This window comes from Typha latifolia, chromosome 1, assembly GCF_019914945.1.
Source record: "Typha latifolia isolate L0001 chromosome 1, TyphaL0001v2, whole genome shotgun sequence".
Lineage (NCBI taxonomy): Eukaryota > Viridiplantae > Streptophyta > Magnoliopsida > Poales > Typhaceae > Typha > Typha latifolia.
In genome coordinates, this window is record NC_133086.1 from 7,339,323 (window position 1) to 7,360,068 (window position 20,746).

The window sequence follows — 20,746 nt, forward strand, 5'->3', positions numbered from 1 at the left end:
AAAAAGACCCATTTGTGCTTAATGCTAGATATTTGCAACAAAAGAAAAGAAGTGAACTAGCCATCAATTAACGATGTTCTCACTGAAAAGCACATAATCAAAGCAAAGAAGTAAAGCTCAAGCCCCGCAGCAAAAGTAGACCATTCATAACCTCACTAATACTACCTTTAGGCATAGAGTGCTCCACTGACCAAAATTTATACTGAAACAGAGTTCTCGAGATCGACATCAATCCAACAGGAGTTAGGGCACACAATGCGACAGAAACATAAATGTGCTAAAGCAACATCCAACAAAGAGTAAAACTAGCAGCAGACTCCTACTTATGAGAGAAGTTGCTGCAGGTAAGGGAACACAATACAGAATGAGACTTAAAGATGTCTTAGCAACTAAAATAAGTCTGAGCAAAAGTACTGAGTCCAGAATCTAAGAAGCTTCTGATGCTTGCAAGAAGGCCCTTCCAGGTTGGCGCCTAGCAAGTGGCCCATGGCATCCAAGTAACTGCACAATTAAATGCCAATAAAATCTACATCATGCCTTGCAAATAAAATTGTATGACAAAGAACAATACTCCAGAAACACATTAAGTTTGTTCACAATGCACTTCACATGTAGATGAATCATAGTCGGCAATCACAGAGGTAAAGCAAAGGATAGAATAAAATCCTAGGGAGCAAGAAAGGGGTATAGCAGAACACCAAGTACATTTAAGCCCTCATGAAGTGCTGGGAAAGAGGACTCATTCCCACATCACTTGTTATACCACCAGAGGAATTTAAGAGTAAAATATTAGAACCCAAAACTCCTAGGTTTCGTTATAACTATTTTTGTTGATAGAAAATTCTTAATGTAACAGAAGCAACATCAAACAATTATGCACTTTTATCAACTCAGGAAATTCTACATGCTTCAAGCAAAAAACATTGCCTATGGTGTTCAAGGAGTGCCTGCTGCAGAAGAATAAGGTGGAACAGCTTATCTGATATTAGGATGTAGAAACATGCTAATATTAAAAAATAAGATAACATTCCCATGCAAATTCTATAACCAAAGAGAACTGACATAACTAGCATATAGATGCAGAACTAGAAAAGCAATCTAAGATACCTTAGCATTGACGCCATCAGGAACAATTCTGTTTTCACTCTTCCACTTCAAATAATCAGTGCGGCTAAATTTGGTAAATCCCCTGAAACATAACATTTCAATATGAACTTCCATGTCATTGAAATAAAGAAGAATTCTGACAAAAAAAATGCATATATGGAATATCTGAGACTACCCAGTAGAATGAACATGTCAAATACCATCATATTCATAGGGTCAAACACTAAAATAGAATTAAAAGAACACCCTCAGATAGGAATAAAAAAGATCTAATATTTACCACTTCCGGCTGACGATGATCTTTTGACGGCCAGGGAACTTGAACTTGGCACGACGGAGAGCTTCTTGGGCATGATTGCTATTGTTGTCCTTGCAACGCACAGAGAGGAGGACCTGACCAATGCTGACTCTGGCACAGGTTCCTTGAGGCTTCCCAAAAGCACCCCTCATTCCAGTCTGGAGCCTATCAGCTCCAGCGCATGAAAGCATCTTGTTGATACGCAGTACATGGAAGGGATGCACCCTCACCCTTAGATGAAAAGCATCCTTCCCAGCAAATTTGGTCATGTACTTGTTACAAGCAATACGGGCAGCCTCAAGAGCCTCACTCGAAACATTCTCCTTTTCCCAACTCACCAGATGAACACAGAAGGGAAACTCATCAACTCCTTTCTTCTTCATGCCGACATCATAGATCCTAATCTTTGGATCAGGAACACCACGACAATACCTTGATTTTGGGTAAGGCTTGTTCTTAATCTGACGATAGCATCTTGCAGGCCCTGCATGCGATACATCATATCATCTACTTTTGTGACATAGATATATATCTGAATCATGGGTATATGATTGCCAAGGCCGAGCGACTAGATCTAACAGAATTTTTCTAGACGGCAATCTAGCTAAATTCTTCCAATACAATTATCGAGCTTAACGAATACAAAACAACACACCAATCCAACAAGCAAATAAGAATATGAATTTGTAAGTTCTCCATGCTATATAAGATTCCGTTCATATGATCACTTTCATAACATCAATTTCATACCATCAAGCACGGTCAAATTAAGATCCAAATGATAAGATGTTCAAATCCAAGTAAGCGAAATCCGCAAAGCAACCCACTTTCTCTAATCGTTTGCACAAAACCCACATATATGAATCGGTTAACAACAAATCGCTTAAGAAATAAATCTAAATCGATTCCATCATCAAGGATTAGAGCAACAATCGATTACAGCCAAAAGTACTTTTAATTGAGAGTAGAGATCGAGATGCTTACTTCTCCCCATGGCGAAATCCTATTGAGGAACGACGGAGGCGAAGGCGTAGAAAAATAGTAAACCCTAAAAGGGCGAGACGCCAAGAAGAGCATTATATAGAGAGATATCCTAGCCACGAAAACCCTAGGAGTGGCTTAAATGGGCCGCAATATGGGCCTTAGTGGTCATTGTTTTTTAGTTTGGGCTGGGGTAGTGAATGAAACATTGACATAAGTTACTTGGGCTGGATCGGATTCGGGCCGGGCTGAAATATTTCAACCCTATTGCCCATTAGCCCGTTAGCCCGTGACGTATCAGCCGAGGCCCGAGGCCGAGGGTCAGGCATAATAGGCCACGCCTAGCATCGAGAAGCAAGCCTATTCCAAATATGGGCCAAATAATTAATGAGCGATTTGCATGACAAAAGTACAAACCCCTTAGTTCTAATATTGGCCGTTTTATGCTCTTTAATTTTCGAACAGTAAATTTAAGCTCTTTTAGCTTCTATCGAAAGCCTAATTTAGAACTCTAGATTAATTTAGACGCACTAAAAAAATATATATATATTCTATTATAATATACAAAATAAATTATAAGTACTTAAATTATCTCTATCTTTTTCATCATCTTTTTCACTTTCTAAAAAAAATAAAAATAATAAGAAGAAAAGTAAAAGAAAGAGGAGGGAGAAGGTAGAAGACGAGGAAAGACGGTGACGGACGACAATGATGGATAAGATAGGTAAAGAAGATAGTGAAGATATATAGAAAATGAGAAGAAATGATCAGAATATTTTAATAATTTAATCGAATTATTTGTGAGACTTTTTAGCGCAAATCGGTCCCAAGTAAGTGGAAGTCTAAAAATTCATTGTAATGTGCTAATGGGAATAGTGTCAATATACTTAGTAACTTGCAAGCACTAATATATATATATATATATATTGCTTGGGGCCCAAGGAAGTCTTAGTTGGTACTCCTTCCTGGTTTGGAAAACCAACTCTATTTTATCTTGCTTGGTCCCCAAGTCTGCAGTTCGTCGACTGCTTGAGGACCAGGTTATCGGGCAGGATTACTTTCAACTTTATCTTGATTTCGTCTTTCGTCTACTAATTATTTTTTAATGCCTTATTGCGTAGGGCTGTTAAAATAATCGAGGCGGTTCGAGTGCGAGCTTGGATTTTAAACTAAGTTCGAAAACTAATTTTGAGGCCAAATTTAATCATGAACCGACTTTATTAAGTAGACTCGATAAATATGGACAATATTTATATTTTTGTTGTGTTTTAAAATTCGCTTAAGTGCTCTGACCTTGTAGATATATTTTATAATTTTATAGTTGAATTAGTTTAAATATAAATTAAGCTTGATCATACTCGAAATTAAGTAGAAATTACTTATTGATCGACATATTTAAGCTCAAACTCAAAATTAATTCGAATTAAAATAATTTTAACTTAAACTTGACCAGAAGAAGTTCATAGTTGTGGTGGATTACACCCCTGGTCTTATATTAACAATCAATGCACTGTGGAGGGATACTTTAATTAGACTATATAAAAACTACGTGCTTAGGTGGTAATTTAATATCAGTACCACAACGGAAGCAGTTGAGATTTTATTTCATCTTAATATTAATATAATGTGATTAGATTTGTGACAAAAGAGTTAGCAAGTGTTTAAGGTAACCATCTCATCTGACATATCGTATTAAGAGGTAATAAAGGTATTTTATAAAAATTAACTCGATTGTCTCTCGAATTAAATACGGAATTAAAGTCTCACGAGTCTTACGCGGTCTGACAATTGCACGACACACATACTTTCTATAATTAATACGTAGACTTCATTGTACTTAAAAAAAAGAAAAGAAAATCCCCAATCTCCTCTTAACATTTGGTCTAATTACCATCAAAAGATTTCAATTTGTCAAACCTTATCGTACTAATTAACGTAATTTAATAACGGAGGAGTACAAAAAGAAAATCTAAAAATTAAGCATTACATCGCTTTACAACCTAGTGTCCTTATCGCCTTTTTCGTCGTTGGGTTTTTTTTTTTTTATTTTAATAATAAAAAAAGGTGCCACGTGGGAATCCAACGGCTGGAAATGTCTTGTCATTCCACGTGGCTAAGAGAGAGACCGAGGAGGACAAAAGATTAGATATTAATTATTTCCATTATGTGCCGTTATAACCTCATGACATAGTCAGTCATCCGTCCATCTATAGTATTTGGTTTTGCAAGACTGACCCAATAATGTGTGAGGAGACACAAATCTTTGTCCAAGTGGGAAAGTTTTCCTTGTCCTGGGATAAGATTAAGGGTTGGAATCTTGATCCAAGTGTAAGCATCGGAACGCAATAAATAAAAACTCTCGCTCACTAGTCACAAGAGTTGAGTGTATTAAGCCGGGCCCACGACTACGAGACCAAGGCCCATACCTTAAGGTGGGCCCGCAAATATCAGGTCGCACGATGGCCTTCGGTGGTCCCCGCAAAGGCGGCTGCCTGGCGTGCGAATTTACCGGAACGCCCTCGCGTTAGGACGTGGCAGGGATGCTGACGTGTCGGATGTGGGGTAACGCTTAGGTACGAAACTGTTCTGGCGGCTAACACAATCGCGGCCGTTGGATCGACTGCGCCTGATCAAATTCTGGCGGGATCTTTTATGCAGATAACACCCTGAATTTGAATGAAAATATTTTGTCTTAATTTTTGTTCTTACAACATTATAGGCGATTGAAGATGAGGGTGTTTTACGCAAATATCTCTTGATTCTTCCACCCATGTTCTCTCTCGTACGATGATACCGATAGGGGTAATTCGGTAAATCCCAACCCGTGGATCTGGACGTCAAGTCAGCAAATTTGCCAGCTGGATCAGGAGATGGGGGTAAAATAGTAAATGGATAGCTGCGGAGATGGGCGCATCCAGTTGCCTTAAATATATTCACCACTCCCCCTCCCTTTCCCTCGCTCGAGACTTTTCTCTCTTCATTCTTTTCTTCGTCTCTCTCTCTCTCTGTCTCTCTCTCTCTCTCTCGCTTTAAAACCCTAGCTGAAACCCCAACCTAGATTTTTCTCCCTCTTTCTGGGATCTTATCCCTTCTTTGTGATTTTTTTTAGAATACTTGAATCGATCCACAGCTTTTCCCTCGTTGAATTCTTTTGATGATACCTCGAATCAAGTGTTAAGAGTTATCGATCCATAGCTCCGGCGATGGATCTAGTAAAGTTTTCCAAGCATGTCACCTCGACGAGGAAGACGGTCTCCGGCACAGTGAATCGCTGTAGATCCAAGAAGGCTCCCGGTTTTCGGCGAAAGCTCGTCCGGATCTACTTCACCGACGCCGACGCCACCGACTCCTCCTCCAGCGACGAGGAATCCGGTGAACTCATCCGCCATCAGCGGGTGAAGCGTCATGTGCGCGAGGTAGGGATCGAGTTCTCCGCGGCCACTCGCCGCCCTACGGCGACGCCGCCCTTATGTGGCGTCCGGAGGCGGTTTCGAGGTGTGAGGCGGCGCCCCTGGGGTCGGTGGGCAGCGGAGATCCGAGATCCGGCTCGCGGAAAGCGGCTCTGGCTCGGGACCTTCGACACCGCCGAGGAGGCTGCCGCTGTCTACGACGAAGCGGCGGTCCGGCTCAAAGGAGCTAACGCCGTCACCAACTTCCCGAAGCCGACGCTAACCGTGCTAACGGAGGTAACGGAGTCCGTGATCTCCGACTCTTCCGAAAGAAGCGACCCCGCCTCTTACCCCTTCTCCTCGCCGACCTCCGTCCTCCACCACGGCGATTACCAGACGCCGTTCGATCTCCTTGGCCACGGCTGCCGCGAGGTGGACGCCTTCGGCTTTGACGTGGACTTCTCGCCGTTAAGTCTAACGGACTTCCACTACCCGCCGTTATGCTTGGATGAGGAGCTCGGCGACATCGACGCCGACGACTTCTCCGTCGAGGTCGTTACGGTTTAGCGGGAGTACAATGACAATACTACCCTCGCCCTTTTGTCCCCCCTTCACCAGTCCGCGCTCCTTTTCCTCGTGTCGAGTTTCGTTGGGATGGCGGGAGTTTTTTACTAGTAATTATATTGTTTATTTAATATATTATAATGCTTAATTAATCGATGCAAAGCTTTTATTGTGTGTGGAGGCTTCGCGTGAGTGTGTAGTGTGTAGTGGGGGGTGGGGGGAGAAAGCGTTCCTTAAATTCCACGGCTGGGCGTGGAAAGTCGTGCATACATTTATATCTTTGCATTGCTTTGTTATATATTTTGAGGTGCAATTATATATTTTATGATAATGGGGTTTCATTTATTTGGATCTGGAGGGCTTATCGGTGACGTGACACGGCATTGGCTGTTGGATTAAGTAGCAGTCTTCGCGCGCTTTCTGGTCTGGAACGGAAATGACTGAGTTACCCTTCATCTGGCCGCCACCAGGCACCAGTCCACCACCTTGGGCTTGGTGGGGCCCAATTATGGGTCCTTCTTTTATATATTTAAGTAAAGAGATTAATCTATGACCAGTGCTTTTTGACTGGCAAAAGATTTATATACCTAACAGAGATCACTGCATACAAACTGTGACGCAGACATTGGTGACAATTATTTATCCTTTAATGCAGCTCCTAACCAACAAGTTGAACCTAGCTTGATGTCTTACTACTAGGACACTATTCTTGCTTGAAGAATTGGTACTAGGTCACTACTATTAATATCTCCAAACAAAGACGGCTTCTGGATCTTGTGATTTTGGGGATAAGATCCGTGCACCACATTGAGACAAATTAACCATCGAAAGTAGACCCACTCCAAATTATGGTCCTAGAAATAATCGACCGGGACCTCTATAGAATCAGCTGCTTGTGTTATTTTGTTATCCATCATGGTCCCAAGAAAACCATTCGATTTCCAGCAATTCCCCCTCCAACTATATGTGTTAGATTTGCACCTACCTTCCTATCAAGTTGTGTATCGTGCGATGGGCAATGGGGGGACGACATGATGCGGGACGACGACGGGTACCGGCGTAAGTCCATACCTTGATGGGCCAGCCCGGTTCAGGCCACATGGGTGCATGTCTATGAGCAGGGCCCATAACAGTGAGGTTTCCCTTGTACCCACAAAAGCAGAGTAGCTGGAGTGGAGCCCACTGTATCCTTTTGTAGACTAGCATGGTCCATTTGATTACCACCCCTAATGGCCAGTGAACAACCCTATATTGGCTCTGTTTCTGTTGAACAATTGCTAATAAAAACATTAAACAATATATATCATGATCTTTCCCATACTTTACTGCCCAGTCCACCCCTACTTTATTGTAAAAATATTTGATACGGAGGAGATAATGATATTTGGATAATGGTGTGGAGATGAATTAATTGCTAATTTTTGGTTTTGAGTGCTATTTTCATGTTGAGTGCCCTTCCCACATTTTGCTAGCTTAACTCACTGATCTGGGTGACGGATGGGAGGCAATTGGTTCGCATTGTATCATATCAAAGTGAGATCCCCAAACCTAGCTATAGTCTATAGATCAAACAAAAAAGAAAGTAAAAAACCAAACAGCAAATCCAACTCGATAATCGACGCTGTCTCAAAACACATCCTCGAACACCTATGATGATTAAGATGGACATGGAGAAGGAGTACGATCGAGTCAGTTGGTCGGCGGTTGAAGGCGCTCCAGCGGATAGGTTTTCCGCCGGCATGGTGCAAGTGGGTGCATGCGTGCATCTCGTCTCCCCGCTTTGCACTGCTCATCAACGGAACCTATCAAACCGGGATTACACCGTATAGTGGACTTCGGCAAGGGGATCCACTCTCTCCCTACCTCTTCATAATAGTTACCCAAATATTATTGAGATTCTAAATGAGAAAGTGGACAACGGGCAGCTGCAGGGACACAAGAAGGGAGATGTTCAGCTGTCACACCTACTGTACGCAGATGATCTGCTCCTGATGACCAAGGCTTCTGCTGACAATGCTCAGTGCATTCTGGAAAGCTTAAACCAATATGGGAAGATCACAAACCAAAGAGTTAACTTTGGTAAGTCGGAGATGTACCTGCCAAGGAGGGTAGGTGTGGATGCCAGCAAACAACTCAGCGATCAGTTGGGGTTAAAGGTGGCTAGCATGCCGTTCAAATACCTCGGCGTACTAATAGCGAGTAAGAGGGTGAAGGCAAAGGAGCACCAAACCATGGTGGAACGCATCGACAGGAGACTAGTAGGCTGGAAAAGAAAACTTCTCTCCCAAGCAGGCAAGCTAACCATGATAAAAGCAACGCTAATGGCGATACCAGCTTACTGGATGGGCAGTACATGGCTGTCGGACAAGGTTCTGGAGGAGATAAACAAGAAAGCTCGCGCCTTCCTTTGGGAAAATAGCACCGGCCGCGGACTACACCTGATTAGCTGGGATCAGGTCACAATGGCTAAGAGACAAGGGGGACTTGGGGTTAGGAGGCTTATAGATACGAGAACGGCTCATCTAGGTAAGCTGGTCTTCAAGGTTCTCAACAAGGAGCAGGTGCCCTGGGTCAAACTCATGCAGGCTAAATACGAAAGCCTGCACCCGTGGGAGACAAAGGCCACTTCCAATGCATCTTGGGTGTGGAAAGCTTTAACGCGCACAGCCAACCAACTAAAGATGGGATGCCGGGTGCTGGTGGGGAATGGCAGAAGCACGAGAGCTGCCTATGACCCTTGGACTCACGAGGTTTCGTGGAGCAGATAACCCAGGGAGATAGCAGAGTCACTAATGGTGGACAACCTAATGGTGGCGGACATCATAGGCAATCATCAATGGTCCTCGGAGAGACTCTGCAGGGAGGCGGGTGCAAACATGGCCTATGAGGTATCTACCTTCCTCATGGGTGCAGCCACCATAGAGGACAGGTGGATCTGGTGGCCACACCCAAGGGGAACACCTTCTGTAAAGGCTATCTACTCTTCCATGCAGCCTAAGCAAGAGTAACAATGGGAAGGGTGGAAGATCCTCTGGCAGCTACCTGTGGCTTCGAGGATCAGAATATTCTGCTGGAAACTAATCTGGGGTAGGCTGCCAACGAAAGCCTATCTTCAATATATCCAACTAGGAAACGACGATAGATGTGTCATGTGTGGGCTGTTCCGGGAGACGACAGATCATCTATTCTTTGCATGCAAATATAGCCTGGAGGTGTGGCAGGTATTAAGCGATAGCGAGGGGGTTGAGAGCGCTTGGATGAACCAGGACTGGATAAGTAGAGGCTGGGATATGAACAAGGAGGAAGACTTGAAGATTAAAGGCCTGATTGGTTGCACCCTATGGTCAATATGGAGACAAAGGAATGCAGTTGCGTTCGGAGAGAAGAAGATGTCAGAGAGAGTGGTGGTAAGAAGAGCTGAAGCTTTAGCCAAAGAGCACTGGAAGACCAGGAAGGAAAGGCAGATGAAAGGGAGGAGATGCAGCAAGAGGTGGGAACCACCTCAAAAAGGGTGGATAAAAGCTAACACTGATGGGGCGTGACCAGCGGGAGCGAGCCAAGGCGGCGCAGCGACAGTCTTCCAGGATGAATACGGAGACCTTATCCAAGCAGTGTGGGAACCGTGCCCGGGGAACTCGGCGCTGGAAACAGAACTGTGGGCGATCCGGCTGGGGTTGAGGGTGGCCTGCCGTGAATAGAGAGTGATCATAGAATCAGACTGTCTAGAGGCCATCAAATGCCTGCAGAACGTGGAAAATAGTCCTTGGCGCGCTAGAAACATGGTGCAGGAATGCCTTAGGCTAGGAGAGGAATGTAAGGAAGTTAAGTATGTACACGTAGGAAGAGAGTGTAATGCTGTAGCTGACTGGGCAGCGGCTAGGGCCAGTGTATCCTCCGGTTCGATTTGTTTCAACCGAATAGGACACGCCCCCCAGAGTTCTATAACCTTATTGCGGCCGACGTAGATAATGGGTCGGTAGCGTAGAAATATCAAGCTGGGAACAGCTCCTTGAATTCAAAAAAAAAAAAACCTATGGGCTATGGCAGTGGAGGGGAGAAGGGTGGTAGCTGAGAGACGAAGAGAAAAAAAAAAGGGAAAGAGAAGAAGAAAGAGAGAGATCATTGATCGTTCACTCCTTTTGTCCCAATTAAGGCTGAGGCTAAGGGAGAGATCCATGAGACATGGGCAAAATCCATGCTCTCTAAGCTCAGGAAGGACAAGAGAGAGCTACAACCACGACATGGAAGCTAACACCTTGCCGAATCTCGCTAACATCATGCTCTCACCGTCAAGAGTTTAGGCATCAGACGACCTGGCCAATCTTGATTTCATTGATCCCCCACCGGCAGAGGCATTGCTCAGGGCACTCGAGCCACCGCGAGCTGACAAAGACGAAGGATGACAGAGTTCTCACTAGATCCCATGCTCTCCAAGATGATCGTAGCAGTCGCTTCGGAGAAATATAGAGTGCTCCAAAGAGATCATAACCATTGCCTCTTTGGTGTCGTTACGCAGTTCGAGGGCAAAAAGATTCATGTCGTTTCTGCAAAGAGACCCGAATGGCTGGCTCCATGAGATGGCTCCTCACTACTTTACAAGCCAATAGGGCCATTTCTGTAACCTAGTTTTATTATTCTTTGTCTCGATAAGAATGTGATTATTTTGCTTCTTTTTGGGTTAATTACGTCGACACGACATTGAACTATACTCGGTTTTCACGGGATCGTCTAAACTTTTTTATGTCCCTTAAACTTTGGGGCAAAGTGAAATCCAACTATACTCCTAACAAGTCAACTGGGTCATCAATTTAATGAGCAAAAAATATTAATTTGTGAAAGTATCTAAATATCCTCATCAATTCTCCTCACCCCTCTGCCTTATGTCCAGCATCGTTGCGGGGAGCCCAATAGAAGAGGAAGAAGAAAGTGAGAAGCCAATCTGGAAGAAGAAGAGGAAGAGGAGGCGGAGAAGGGTGGCGGAAGAGGATAAATGCAAAATTTTGGGAGTGTGTTTTTACCTGTGAAGGAGCAAAATAAATTTATGGATTTGACCCACTGTTCCTCTTGTTTTGAATCTATCTTGGTAGATGGAATTTATTGGTGTAAGTTTTCTGTCTGATTGTCATGTACTGAGAAATACTAGTTCTCAATTTTGTCTTGTAGGATTTAAACTAATTTTCATTTGTATCATGTAAGAGAGTTGGAACTGTTGTTTGAACTTACGATGTTGAGTGACCTCTTATTGCAGTGAGCTCCATTCCCAGAAGAGATATGCCTGTTCTCTAATTACAGTTCCTGCTCTCTCATTGTTTATTGCTGTCTAGGCCAAAGCAACATTAATTTTGCTGGAAGAAGAGGAGGAGAATGGAGGGGGAAGAGGATAAATGCGACATTTTGGGAAGTGGGTATTGGCTAGGAGAGTTGGGTGATGAATGAATATTGAGCTCTTTATATATGAAGCAGGGGAGGTAGCCGGTAGGAGAGCTCTTTATATAATGTGCGATCGACGCAACAGTCGCAACCCCGCCGATGTCGCCAGAATGCAGTTGCAACCCCCCGCCTCCTCGTTGCCCAGCGTCGCAATTACCGTAGCGTCGGTCTGCGACGGTGAAGGAGAGAATCGGTGATGGTGAAGGGAAAGAAGATGATCGAAGGTCTTTTTTATATTTATATTATAAGGAAAATAAAAGTATATTAATATATATCTTTTATCTTAATTTAATTAAAGAGTCATATAAAGGTTATGAGGACATTTAGGTTATTTTGGATTAATTTCGTCAGAAATGCCGTAAGCTGACTCCCCCAATTTTTTTATGGCATACCAACGGAAGAGTAATATTGAAATTTCTTATAAGTTTAGGGGTAATATTGTAACCTAAAAAAGTTTAGGAGGTCTCCGTGAAAATCAGGTATAGTTCAGGGGGTGTCGACATAATTAACCCTTTCTTTTTCATATTAAACTTAAGTTTTTTTTAAAAAAAACAAGGAGCTGCTTACAGTTGAGGAGTGGGCTAGGGCTTCTAGATGGAGGATGGTGGCGAAATCTGGGGGCACTGGGTCACCCGGATCCACATAAAACAACGAGCCTCATGTTATCCATGCTTAGCCACATAGTTTGCCGCACGATTTTCTCCCGAGAAAATATGATAGACAGAAATTTAACCAAAAGAGCTAAGCAAGTGGAACACTCAATAACTAACCCTCTTAATCTCCTGGGGCACCCAACCTTTTTATCCAATGTGTTGACCAACTCTAGGGAGTCTAATTCAACTACTAGGTTGTCATAACCTTTAGCCACTCGTGGCCCATAGACCTAGTCCGAGGGCTCACACCTCAGCATGCGAGTCGACTCCCCCTGGGCAAGACTCCTATGTCATAGCTAGGAGCAAATAACTCGTTGCTCTAAGGGGCGTTCTGGGCGAAGGCTTGTGAACTTTGATCCAATCTAGGTCTAGAGGTTTTCATTTTTCCCTTCTCTGCCTAGCTCAAGCTAATACGAACATGATGAGATTACTGGGATCCTAAAATGATTTATATTATTTGATGATAAATGAGTAATGTAGTTGTCCGATCATAAAATAAGTTAGCGGGTCATAAATAATCATATTAAATTAAAGTAATAAATATAAATATGACTAATTTAAAAATAATTTGAACTAAATTATATTAAACTTAACCCGTTCAAGCCTTCTGTTTGTTGTATTTTGACTTAAAAGTGTTCGACAAGAAATTTCAATGTGTTAAAAATTTTACTCGTCAAATCCACTCAACCCAATGATCGAATCATCAATATTATTAGCTTCGATCAAATTGACCCGTTGGATCGGATCTGATCATGTCTGAACCGGAGCTTCTCGTTGAACCGGTTATCCTCTCTTTCTTTCACTAAAGCTTCGGGAGAGAAAATTTTCTGTCGGCAGACTCGAAAGAAAAGAAAAGAAAAGAAATCTATTTTACTGTATTTAGCTTGCATTTAGTTCCCGTAATAACCCTAATCTTTTTAGATAAATTCTCCCATTTTTAGTCGATCTTGTATTAGATATTTAGAATTAAGGTTTTCTTTGGTTCGGTGCTTCTTAATTTTAGATCCCTTTGCTCCATGCAATATAAAAGGAAGAAAGGGAACTAATCGTTGATTCCTTTCCGAATTTTCTATTTAGGGTTCGATTGGTGCTGTGTCTGAGAGGTAAAAGAGGTATCCACTATGGCGGGCGAGAACCCATCTGAGACGAAGGATGAGGTGCAAGAGGTGAGATTTCTGTAGCCCATACAGTTGATTTATTTTGTCTCATGGATTGCAATATGCTTTAGTATGTATACCCAAATCATTGAATTAAAATAATTTCAGCATTCTTAAGTTGTAAAATTGAAACAGTACTCTTTTGTTCGTTTTATATAAGAATGCTTATGAATTCTTTTGTTTGTGGTGATTATCGTGTAGCTTGCACCCTTTGATCGTACAAAGAAGAAGAAAAAGAAGAAAGTGGTGATTCAAGATCCTGCAGATGAGGTAGAAAATCTAGCTGAGAAGGCCGAAAATTTAAAAGGTATGCCTCTTGTGGAATTAGTGATGTATGGTGGTAGGAACATTCCGTCAAGATAAGTGTAGTAAGAACAAAAGGAGAGAGGTGACCACTTTGAGAGGATCATATATGCCAAAAGGCATGTACATGCTTATGTAGAGGAGATTAGAACTCGCTGTGTAAAGGAAATATTGCAGCTAATTGAGGAAGAATAAGAAGGAGATGTTCTGTTACTCTAATTATCAAGGATTCCTATTTCTTGTCCCTGTAGTCTACTAATCTTAGGTGCAGTGAAGATAATTTAGGTTTGCAAAAATTGACACGCTTTTACTCGTACAGTTTCTGAGTCAAATGAACCAAGTTTTGTTGGCATGAAAAAGAAGAAAAAGAAGCTGGTCAGTTTGTATTCTCTGTATCTGATGTTACATGCTTATGCTTTTGATTTGTGGAAGGATGCCAACTTTGTGGTGATGCTATCTCTTATCGTCTCAGGTGGAAACTGACTTCCCCAATGATGACAATGGGGACACTGGAGAAGACCTCAATGGTAAGCATCCATGGTTTCAAGTGCACGATGCTGTTGTTTTGCAAAGGTCGTTGCGCTATTGGGTGAATGTAAGCAAGTTTAGCAATCCTCTGTTATATCTCAAAGAATTACAAGAATTATGTTTGTTTCTTATCCAGATGACCAAATAGAAGAGGATGAGGAAGGAGAGGGCATTATGCTAGGAGGTGCTCAATATCCTTGGGAAGGAAGTGGCCGTGATTATATGTATGAAGAGGTATGCTATTCTTCTTATACCAAGAGTTCTTCAGTAGCACCTTTTGGTTTTTTCCCTCTTAACGTAATTATTTTCCTGAGAACACCCCCTCCTCTCGTTGGCCTTTTAAACACCTTTGCATTAGCCTTCTGTTTTCTAGATTTTTTTAGCTTAACGCTGCATTTAATAAATTACATAATAATGATGGTTTGACAACTACCTCATCAAGAGATGGGTCTATTCAGCTGATCCAAAATTTGAGCTGATCATAGATCCAGCATGTTATCACTTATCAGAGTGGGGCTACAAGATTATCATTTGGGTGCTATACTACTATAGTTAAAAAGTAATTTGTCTTGGTTAATATATTGAATTCTATCTTTGACTAACCTTATGGCCTTAGGTTGGAAAATTATTTGTGGACTTAGTCTTGATAAAAGCTAATGCAACATAGCTAACTCCTGATCATGTGATTTATGAGCATGATGGACCTCCCTAAATATTTAAGTAAGTTGAGAAGAATTGGATCAAAAGAGTTAAATGCAAATGTTAATGTGCTAGATGTGCAAATCATTGTGTTGTCTTGAAAAGCATATCTTACTAGATGTGTCTGTGATGGTATGAATAAGTTTGTATACTCAGAAATAAGCAAGAAATGTTTCCATATCCTTCCTATTTGTATCTTGTGGCCAATGTATGCTTATTGGATGTGGAGTGATTATGAGGTTGTAAGAACTGACTTGATTTTCATTGGAAATTTCTGTAAGAAAAAGGCTTATGTTATTCAAAGAAATTTTTTGGATCTTGCAGTGCAACATAAAGTTTCTATTCTGGAGCATTCTTGTAGCTATAACTGATTAGTTTTTATATATGTGAATCTCCTTTTTTTCCTCTACTTTTGTTCATTAACAATGTAAATTTGTGTGGTTCCAGGAGGATGACGATATACATTTTTTTTTCATTTTTTTTCTTAACAGCTTCTGGGTAGAGTTTTCATCATACTACGAGAAAATAATCCAGATCTTGCTGGAGATAGGCGTAGGACAGTTATGAGGCCCCCTCAAGTCCTCAGGGAAGGAACTAAGAAGACAGTATTTGTGAATTTAATGGACCTATGCAAGACGTATGCTTCTGTGCTCCCACTCCCTCATGCAGTTTGTTGTCTTTGGCTTGCTCTATATGACTATATGTGACCACTGATTTTTTTCTTTCTTTTGACTTAAATTTCTCTAACGGAACTAATGCCATTTACACTTACAGTATAGAAGGACTCCTGAGATAGTTCATCAATTGACATATCTTAAAAGTATTGGATGATGTTCTGTTTCATCTCTGTTTCTCTTTCCTTTCTTTCTGTGTGTGTGGCAATAATGCAAATCTTTCTCTTTGAGGACATACATACTCCACACTAGGGAAAAAAGGAGACTGAAGTGTCTCCTGCCAGTGATTTTGATCTGCTATATATAAAGCAGTGATGTTGTAAATGTCATATCCTCATTTAGGATTAATGTGGTAATATCATGCATTGTCTTGCTGAGTGCTTTCTTCTTTTATCTGCCTTATACCCTTGAGGGACAAAAAGGATTTAGTATGCATTGGTCATGCCATATGCCAAAGCATGCCTCCAATCTCCAAGAAAAGGTGCTCTCTATTGGATCCATGCCATGATGGGTAAATTTATGGCTTACAATATGTTAGATGTACTAGCTTAATCTAGACATATTTAGGACTTTGAAGTTCATTTTTGTAGTTATGTCCACACCCATAATTATTTGTTAGTCTGAAGTCATCTCAATTCCGGCATGTAGGTTCTTTTGCTTCCAAGTATCCTGTAAAAGACCAAAGACCACAGGTCCAAAAGAATTTAGTTATGCAAAAACTTAACCTATCTACAGTATGCTTGTGGCCAGCTATGAGAATCTCCTTATTATCTGGTTCCTTTTTCCATCATGAGATCCTTGTTTCCTTGCCTAGAAGCTCTGATTATGATACTTACAATGTAAACAACCATTTCAAATCGAGTGAAAAATAAACCTGAAAGAAGCCTTTAAGATGATAAGATCTAAACTTATGTACCCACATACACAATGTTGTAATTTTTCATTGTGATATCATCTCTCAAAATATTTGCTCTCCAGGATGCACAGGCAGCCTGAGCATGTTATGATGTTCTTGCTTGCTGAAATGGGAACAAGTGGATCTCTTGATGGGCAGCAGAGATTGGTTGTTAAGGGAAGATTTGCTCCAAAGAATTTTGAGGGTATCCTAAGAAGATATGTCAGTAAGTTTATTATCTTAATATCAGTATTTACATTTACGAATTGTTTTGTTACTTTATGCTGATCAAAGTATTCTGATTTACAAAGAAAATTTGGTTGTTACCAATATCAGCTTGTCCTTGGCAGAACTAAAGTGCATACAGAAATGTCATATAAGTAATGCCATAATGGTGTATAAAGGGTCTGCTTGGATCCCATATATTTCTAAACGACCAGACTTTGTGTTGTCTTCACTGTTTGGAGATAGTACTCAGAGTCATGATGATTTCTTCCATAATGGACATGATAAAATTACACTTGCTGTTTCCTTTTCTTTTCATTTTGATCTTTTGGTGGATCTACTACTGATATTCAGTTGTGCATTTAACTTTTGTGTATTTCATATGAGTTTGAGAGTTGAACCCCAAAATGTTTTTGAATCTCACAACCAAGGGTAGATCATGATGTGTCTTTCAAATGCATGTTTCTAAAGAAGGATAATTGATAGTCTTGCTATTTTAGCATTTGCAAATATCATGTGCTTTTAGTTTCCTAATTGTAATGGACACATATTTCATTGTTGTAATCGTCATGTTCTTTTCAGATGAATATGTCATATGCAATGGCTGCAAAAGTCCGGACACCATACTTTCTAAGGAAAACCGTTTGTTCTTTCTTCGCTGTGAACAGGTAACTGTTTGAACTTGCTGCTTTTTCTGGTTCATTGTTAAAATCTCTTTCCAGACTCTCTACATCAATGACTTTCATTTTGGCCAAGGTCTATAATCAACATTATACTGGATACAGGTCTATATTGGTACATGCATTTATATCATAATAATCTTCTTTTATTTTCATCCTTTTTAAAGAGACCCAAAGAGGAAATTTGTAGTTCCTGTTTTTTCTAATCTCCTGTTTCCCTTTTTCCTTGATATGTTTAAAATATTAGCTATATTGATTGATCAATTCAGATCTAGGAATAGTGATCTTCAATGATATCAATCTCCTACATTCATCATGTTTGATGCTGAATTCTGTTTCTAACTGACCAAATTGTTCTTTCAGTACAAGTTGGTAATTTTCTGGATCCAAGTTTTTAATATTTTTAGAACCTTTTCCTGGTTCCTTTTCAGGAAAAGAGATTATCTGTTGATCAACCCATATATAGAGACCCTTTAATGTAAAAATTGTGGAGGCACAACTTGTATTCTGAAGACCATTCATTGAGTTCTTAGTGCGACCTATTAGTCCAGCCCGATAGGACCCAACCCGTTATCAGACCCAATTTAGATTAGATTTGGGTAAAATATTCCTGGCCTAGATATAGATTTTGATACGGATAGGATTTAAAAAATATGTGGATACGGATTCGCATACGATTTAAAAACTCGGATATGGATATAGATATGGGTCAGATATAATTTTCCAGATATGGATATCAGATACCTTCTTTGGATAATTTACAGTTTTTAGTTTGCTTGTTTAAATGGTGAATATTGATATTGTTATAAATGATGCACTCTATGTTATTTGTAGAGATTAATTTTGCTAAATCTATATGTATTTGACATACAATTTCTTTTAAAATTTTTAATATTTTACGTTAACTGTCTTCAAAGAAAAAGTCATAATTCATTTAAAATTCGATTCACATGCGTTTAAGATTTAATTCTTTATTTAAAAATTATCCGTATCCATTTTAGTTAGAAAATAGTTTTAAATTTTGCTATTTGTCTAATATTTGTATCCACATCCGTATTCGGACAAAAAATATGAATCCGGATATGGCTTGAGCAATATCCAATCCGTTTTCACCCCTAATTGGCCTACATTATTCAGGAAGCTTATTGCATTAAAACCTCAAGCTTTCTGAGGCATTAGACTATCTCCTTGTTGACCTTTCATTGCATATTTCACTCTTCTTTAGAGATGTAAAAATACCACAAATAAGGAATTATACCCTGAAGTCAGTTCCATTTCTTGGCTAGGAATCCTAAAACCAAGCACATATTCGAGGTAACCAGCTTTGTCTTTCTTGAAAAGTGACACACAACAAGTATTAGGTCTTTGTCAAGCAGGAAACATTAGCTACTGAAGATAGATCGTAATTAAGTTTAGTTTTGTGCTCTCCAAAAGATAGCTAGGAATCATACCTTCATAAAGTTATCAGCTTTTGCTCATTTGCCCTTCCTTTCTCACTTCTGAGTCATGAGATGCTGCAAGGAGTCACTTTTTTCAAATGCCATAATTCTCTTTTTCTTCTTTTGAGATCACACTGTTCTTTTTTCCTGCTCTTTGTTTTCTTCTTTTTGTTTGTTCTAGATTTACCAATCAAGAACCATTCTTGATAACAAGCTCTTTTCTTTTCCCCGAGAAGAAATGACCCCTTTATTGTTGTCAGTTGACAAATGTGACAATGTTGATCCTCTTAAATGTAATGGCTGCTGTTTCTGGTACTTACAACTTCTCTTCAATCAAGTAACTTTGTTTTATCATTCAGTGTGGTTCTGCACGATCCGTTGCACCCATCAAGGCTGGGTTTGTTGCTCGTGTTGGTCGTCGCAAGGCTGGAACATGATTTTCATTCTGATAATGCCAACGTCACTTTGATGCTAATATAATCTATATTAATATTCACTGACCATTTACAGAGGAATGTGATGTTATTAACATACAAGGCTCATTTCGAGATATTTAGACGGTCAGGCATAACAGGATGATAAGATGAACCAGAATTTTTGCGTGAGTTTTTTTCCTGTAACTTTACTCATTGTGGTGTTTGATCTTTTTGGTATAGAGACTATTGGTTGTTTGCTATAGATTTTCTTTTTCAAACTGTCACCTGACTGTTCTGTCGCTTTGATTTCAAATTTTCAGTACTCAGAGGTTGTTGCATGAGATATCTTTTCATGATTAACTCTCTTTACTTTTTATGGCCATTTCAAAATATTACTTTAAGACTCCTTGAACTATCATAATCCTTATAGGCGGGGTTACATCTTTGACAAAAAAATTGGTTTTACAAAATTATTTTATAACTTATGCACGTTGAGAGGGAAAAGAGAGATTGGAAGCATTGTCATGATAAAACTTACATTGCGAGGGGGAAATATAGGGAAGGGGAGGGGAAGAGAAGTTGAGCGAGATTTAGAGTTTAAGAGAAATGAAAGTAGCAGAAATCGTAGAGGAGGTTGCTATTGGGAGAAGGAAATGTTGGTAGTAGAGGAGAGGAAAAAAAATGACAAAGATTGTGAGGAAGCTGAGTATAAATATATCAATTTTGGCAATTCTGGATGGAAAAACATGCAATAAGCTAACACAACCGCTATTTGAAGCAATTGAATAATTCAGAGGTCTTAATGTAATGCTTAGTTTCTTTAGAGAGTACAAGTGATTTGAGTAATATTGGATCATAATTGACAGGGACTTTATATAATTTATACTACTTTTTACCCTCATTGGCTCATTGCAAGTTTGCAACTGTTAGCATTTTGGTTTACAGGAGTGCTGATTGCGATGCAACTGTCATGACCTTATTCAACTCCGAGATAGCGGAGTTTTTGTTGGGATTGAGACTTATCTTTGTGACAGTTCATCTTCCATTTTATGTTAAATCTGATTGTGGAATGTTATATTTGGTTGGACTCTAGTTGGGTTCAACCAGATATATCTACAGGCAAAGAATAAAGAAAGAAAATGTATAGTGCTGCGTGAGATTTATATGCAAAATTCTAACTAGGAAATCTTTTGTGAAACTCAAATATGAGAGAGTAAAAAATCCTACGCACTTTAACACAACCTCTCACATAATTCTTACAAAATTTCTCTAATCTCTCTATATATATATAGCCAACTCAACTATCAT

General features: G+C 40.1%; 4 protein-coding genes across 6 annotated transcripts; 3 read left to right on the forward strand and 1 right to left on the reverse strand.

The window, feature by feature from the left end:
- Positions 1-166: 166 nt before the first annotated feature.
- LOC140780537 (large ribosomal subunit protein uL16) lies at positions 167-2,500 on the reverse strand. Its single transcript, XM_073126163.1, has 4 exons — positions 2,390-2,500; positions 1,388-1,889; positions 1,108-1,189; positions 167-501 (listed from the first exon to the last, which is right to left on the reverse strand). Exons 1-4 carry the CDS (start codon positions 2,397-2,399, stop codon positions 427-429), a joined length of 669 nt encoding a protein of 222 aa, XP_072982264.1. The 5' UTR covers positions 2,400-2,500; the 3' UTR covers positions 167-426.
- A 2,847-nt stretch (positions 2,501-5,347) lies between these two features.
- LOC140793696 (pathogenesis-related genes transcriptional activator PTI6-like) lies at positions 5,348-6,684 on the forward strand. The gene has a single exon (XM_073145346.1). It carries the CDS (start codon positions 5,590-5,592, stop codon positions 6,340-6,342), a length of 753 nt encoding a protein of 250 aa, XP_073001447.1. The 5' UTR covers positions 5,348-5,589; the 3' UTR covers positions 6,343-6,684.
- A 1,316-nt stretch (positions 6,685-8,000) lies between these two features.
- Positions 8,001-9,881, forward strand: LOC140802736 (uncharacterized). Its single transcript, XM_073158317.1, has 3 exons — positions 8,001-8,087; positions 8,169-9,089; positions 9,561-9,881. The coding sequence occupies exons 1-3, from the start codon at positions 8,001-8,003 to the stop codon at positions 9,879-9,881; spliced, it is 1,329 nt and encodes a 442-aa protein (XP_073014418.1).
- A 3,315-nt stretch (positions 9,882-13,196) lies between these two features.
- On the forward strand, positions 13,197-19,716 carry LOC140791783 (eukaryotic translation initiation factor 2 subunit beta-like). 3 transcript variants are annotated; one of them, XM_073142439.1, is made up of 10 exons: positions 13,197-13,321; positions 13,500-13,588; positions 13,781-13,886; positions 14,202-14,257; positions 14,355-14,409; positions 14,547-14,644; positions 15,601-15,746; positions 16,762-16,904; positions 17,486-17,571; positions 19,382-19,716. In XM_073142439.1, exons 2-10 carry the CDS (start codon positions 13,544-13,546, stop codon positions 19,457-19,459), a joined length of 813 nt encoding a protein of 270 aa, XP_072998540.1. In that variant the 5' UTR covers positions 13,197-13,321; positions 13,500-13,543; the 3' UTR covers positions 19,460-19,716. The 3 variants fall into 3 exon arrangements, with proteins under 3 accessions (XP_072998540.1, XP_072998556.1, XP_072998548.1); XM_073142455.1 differs by lacking the exon at positions 13,197-13,321 and adding an exon at positions 13,322-13,393; XM_073142447.1 differs by lacking the exon at positions 13,197-13,321 and having other exon boundaries at positions 13,401-13,588.
- Positions 19,717-20,746: the final 1,030 nt, after the last annotated feature.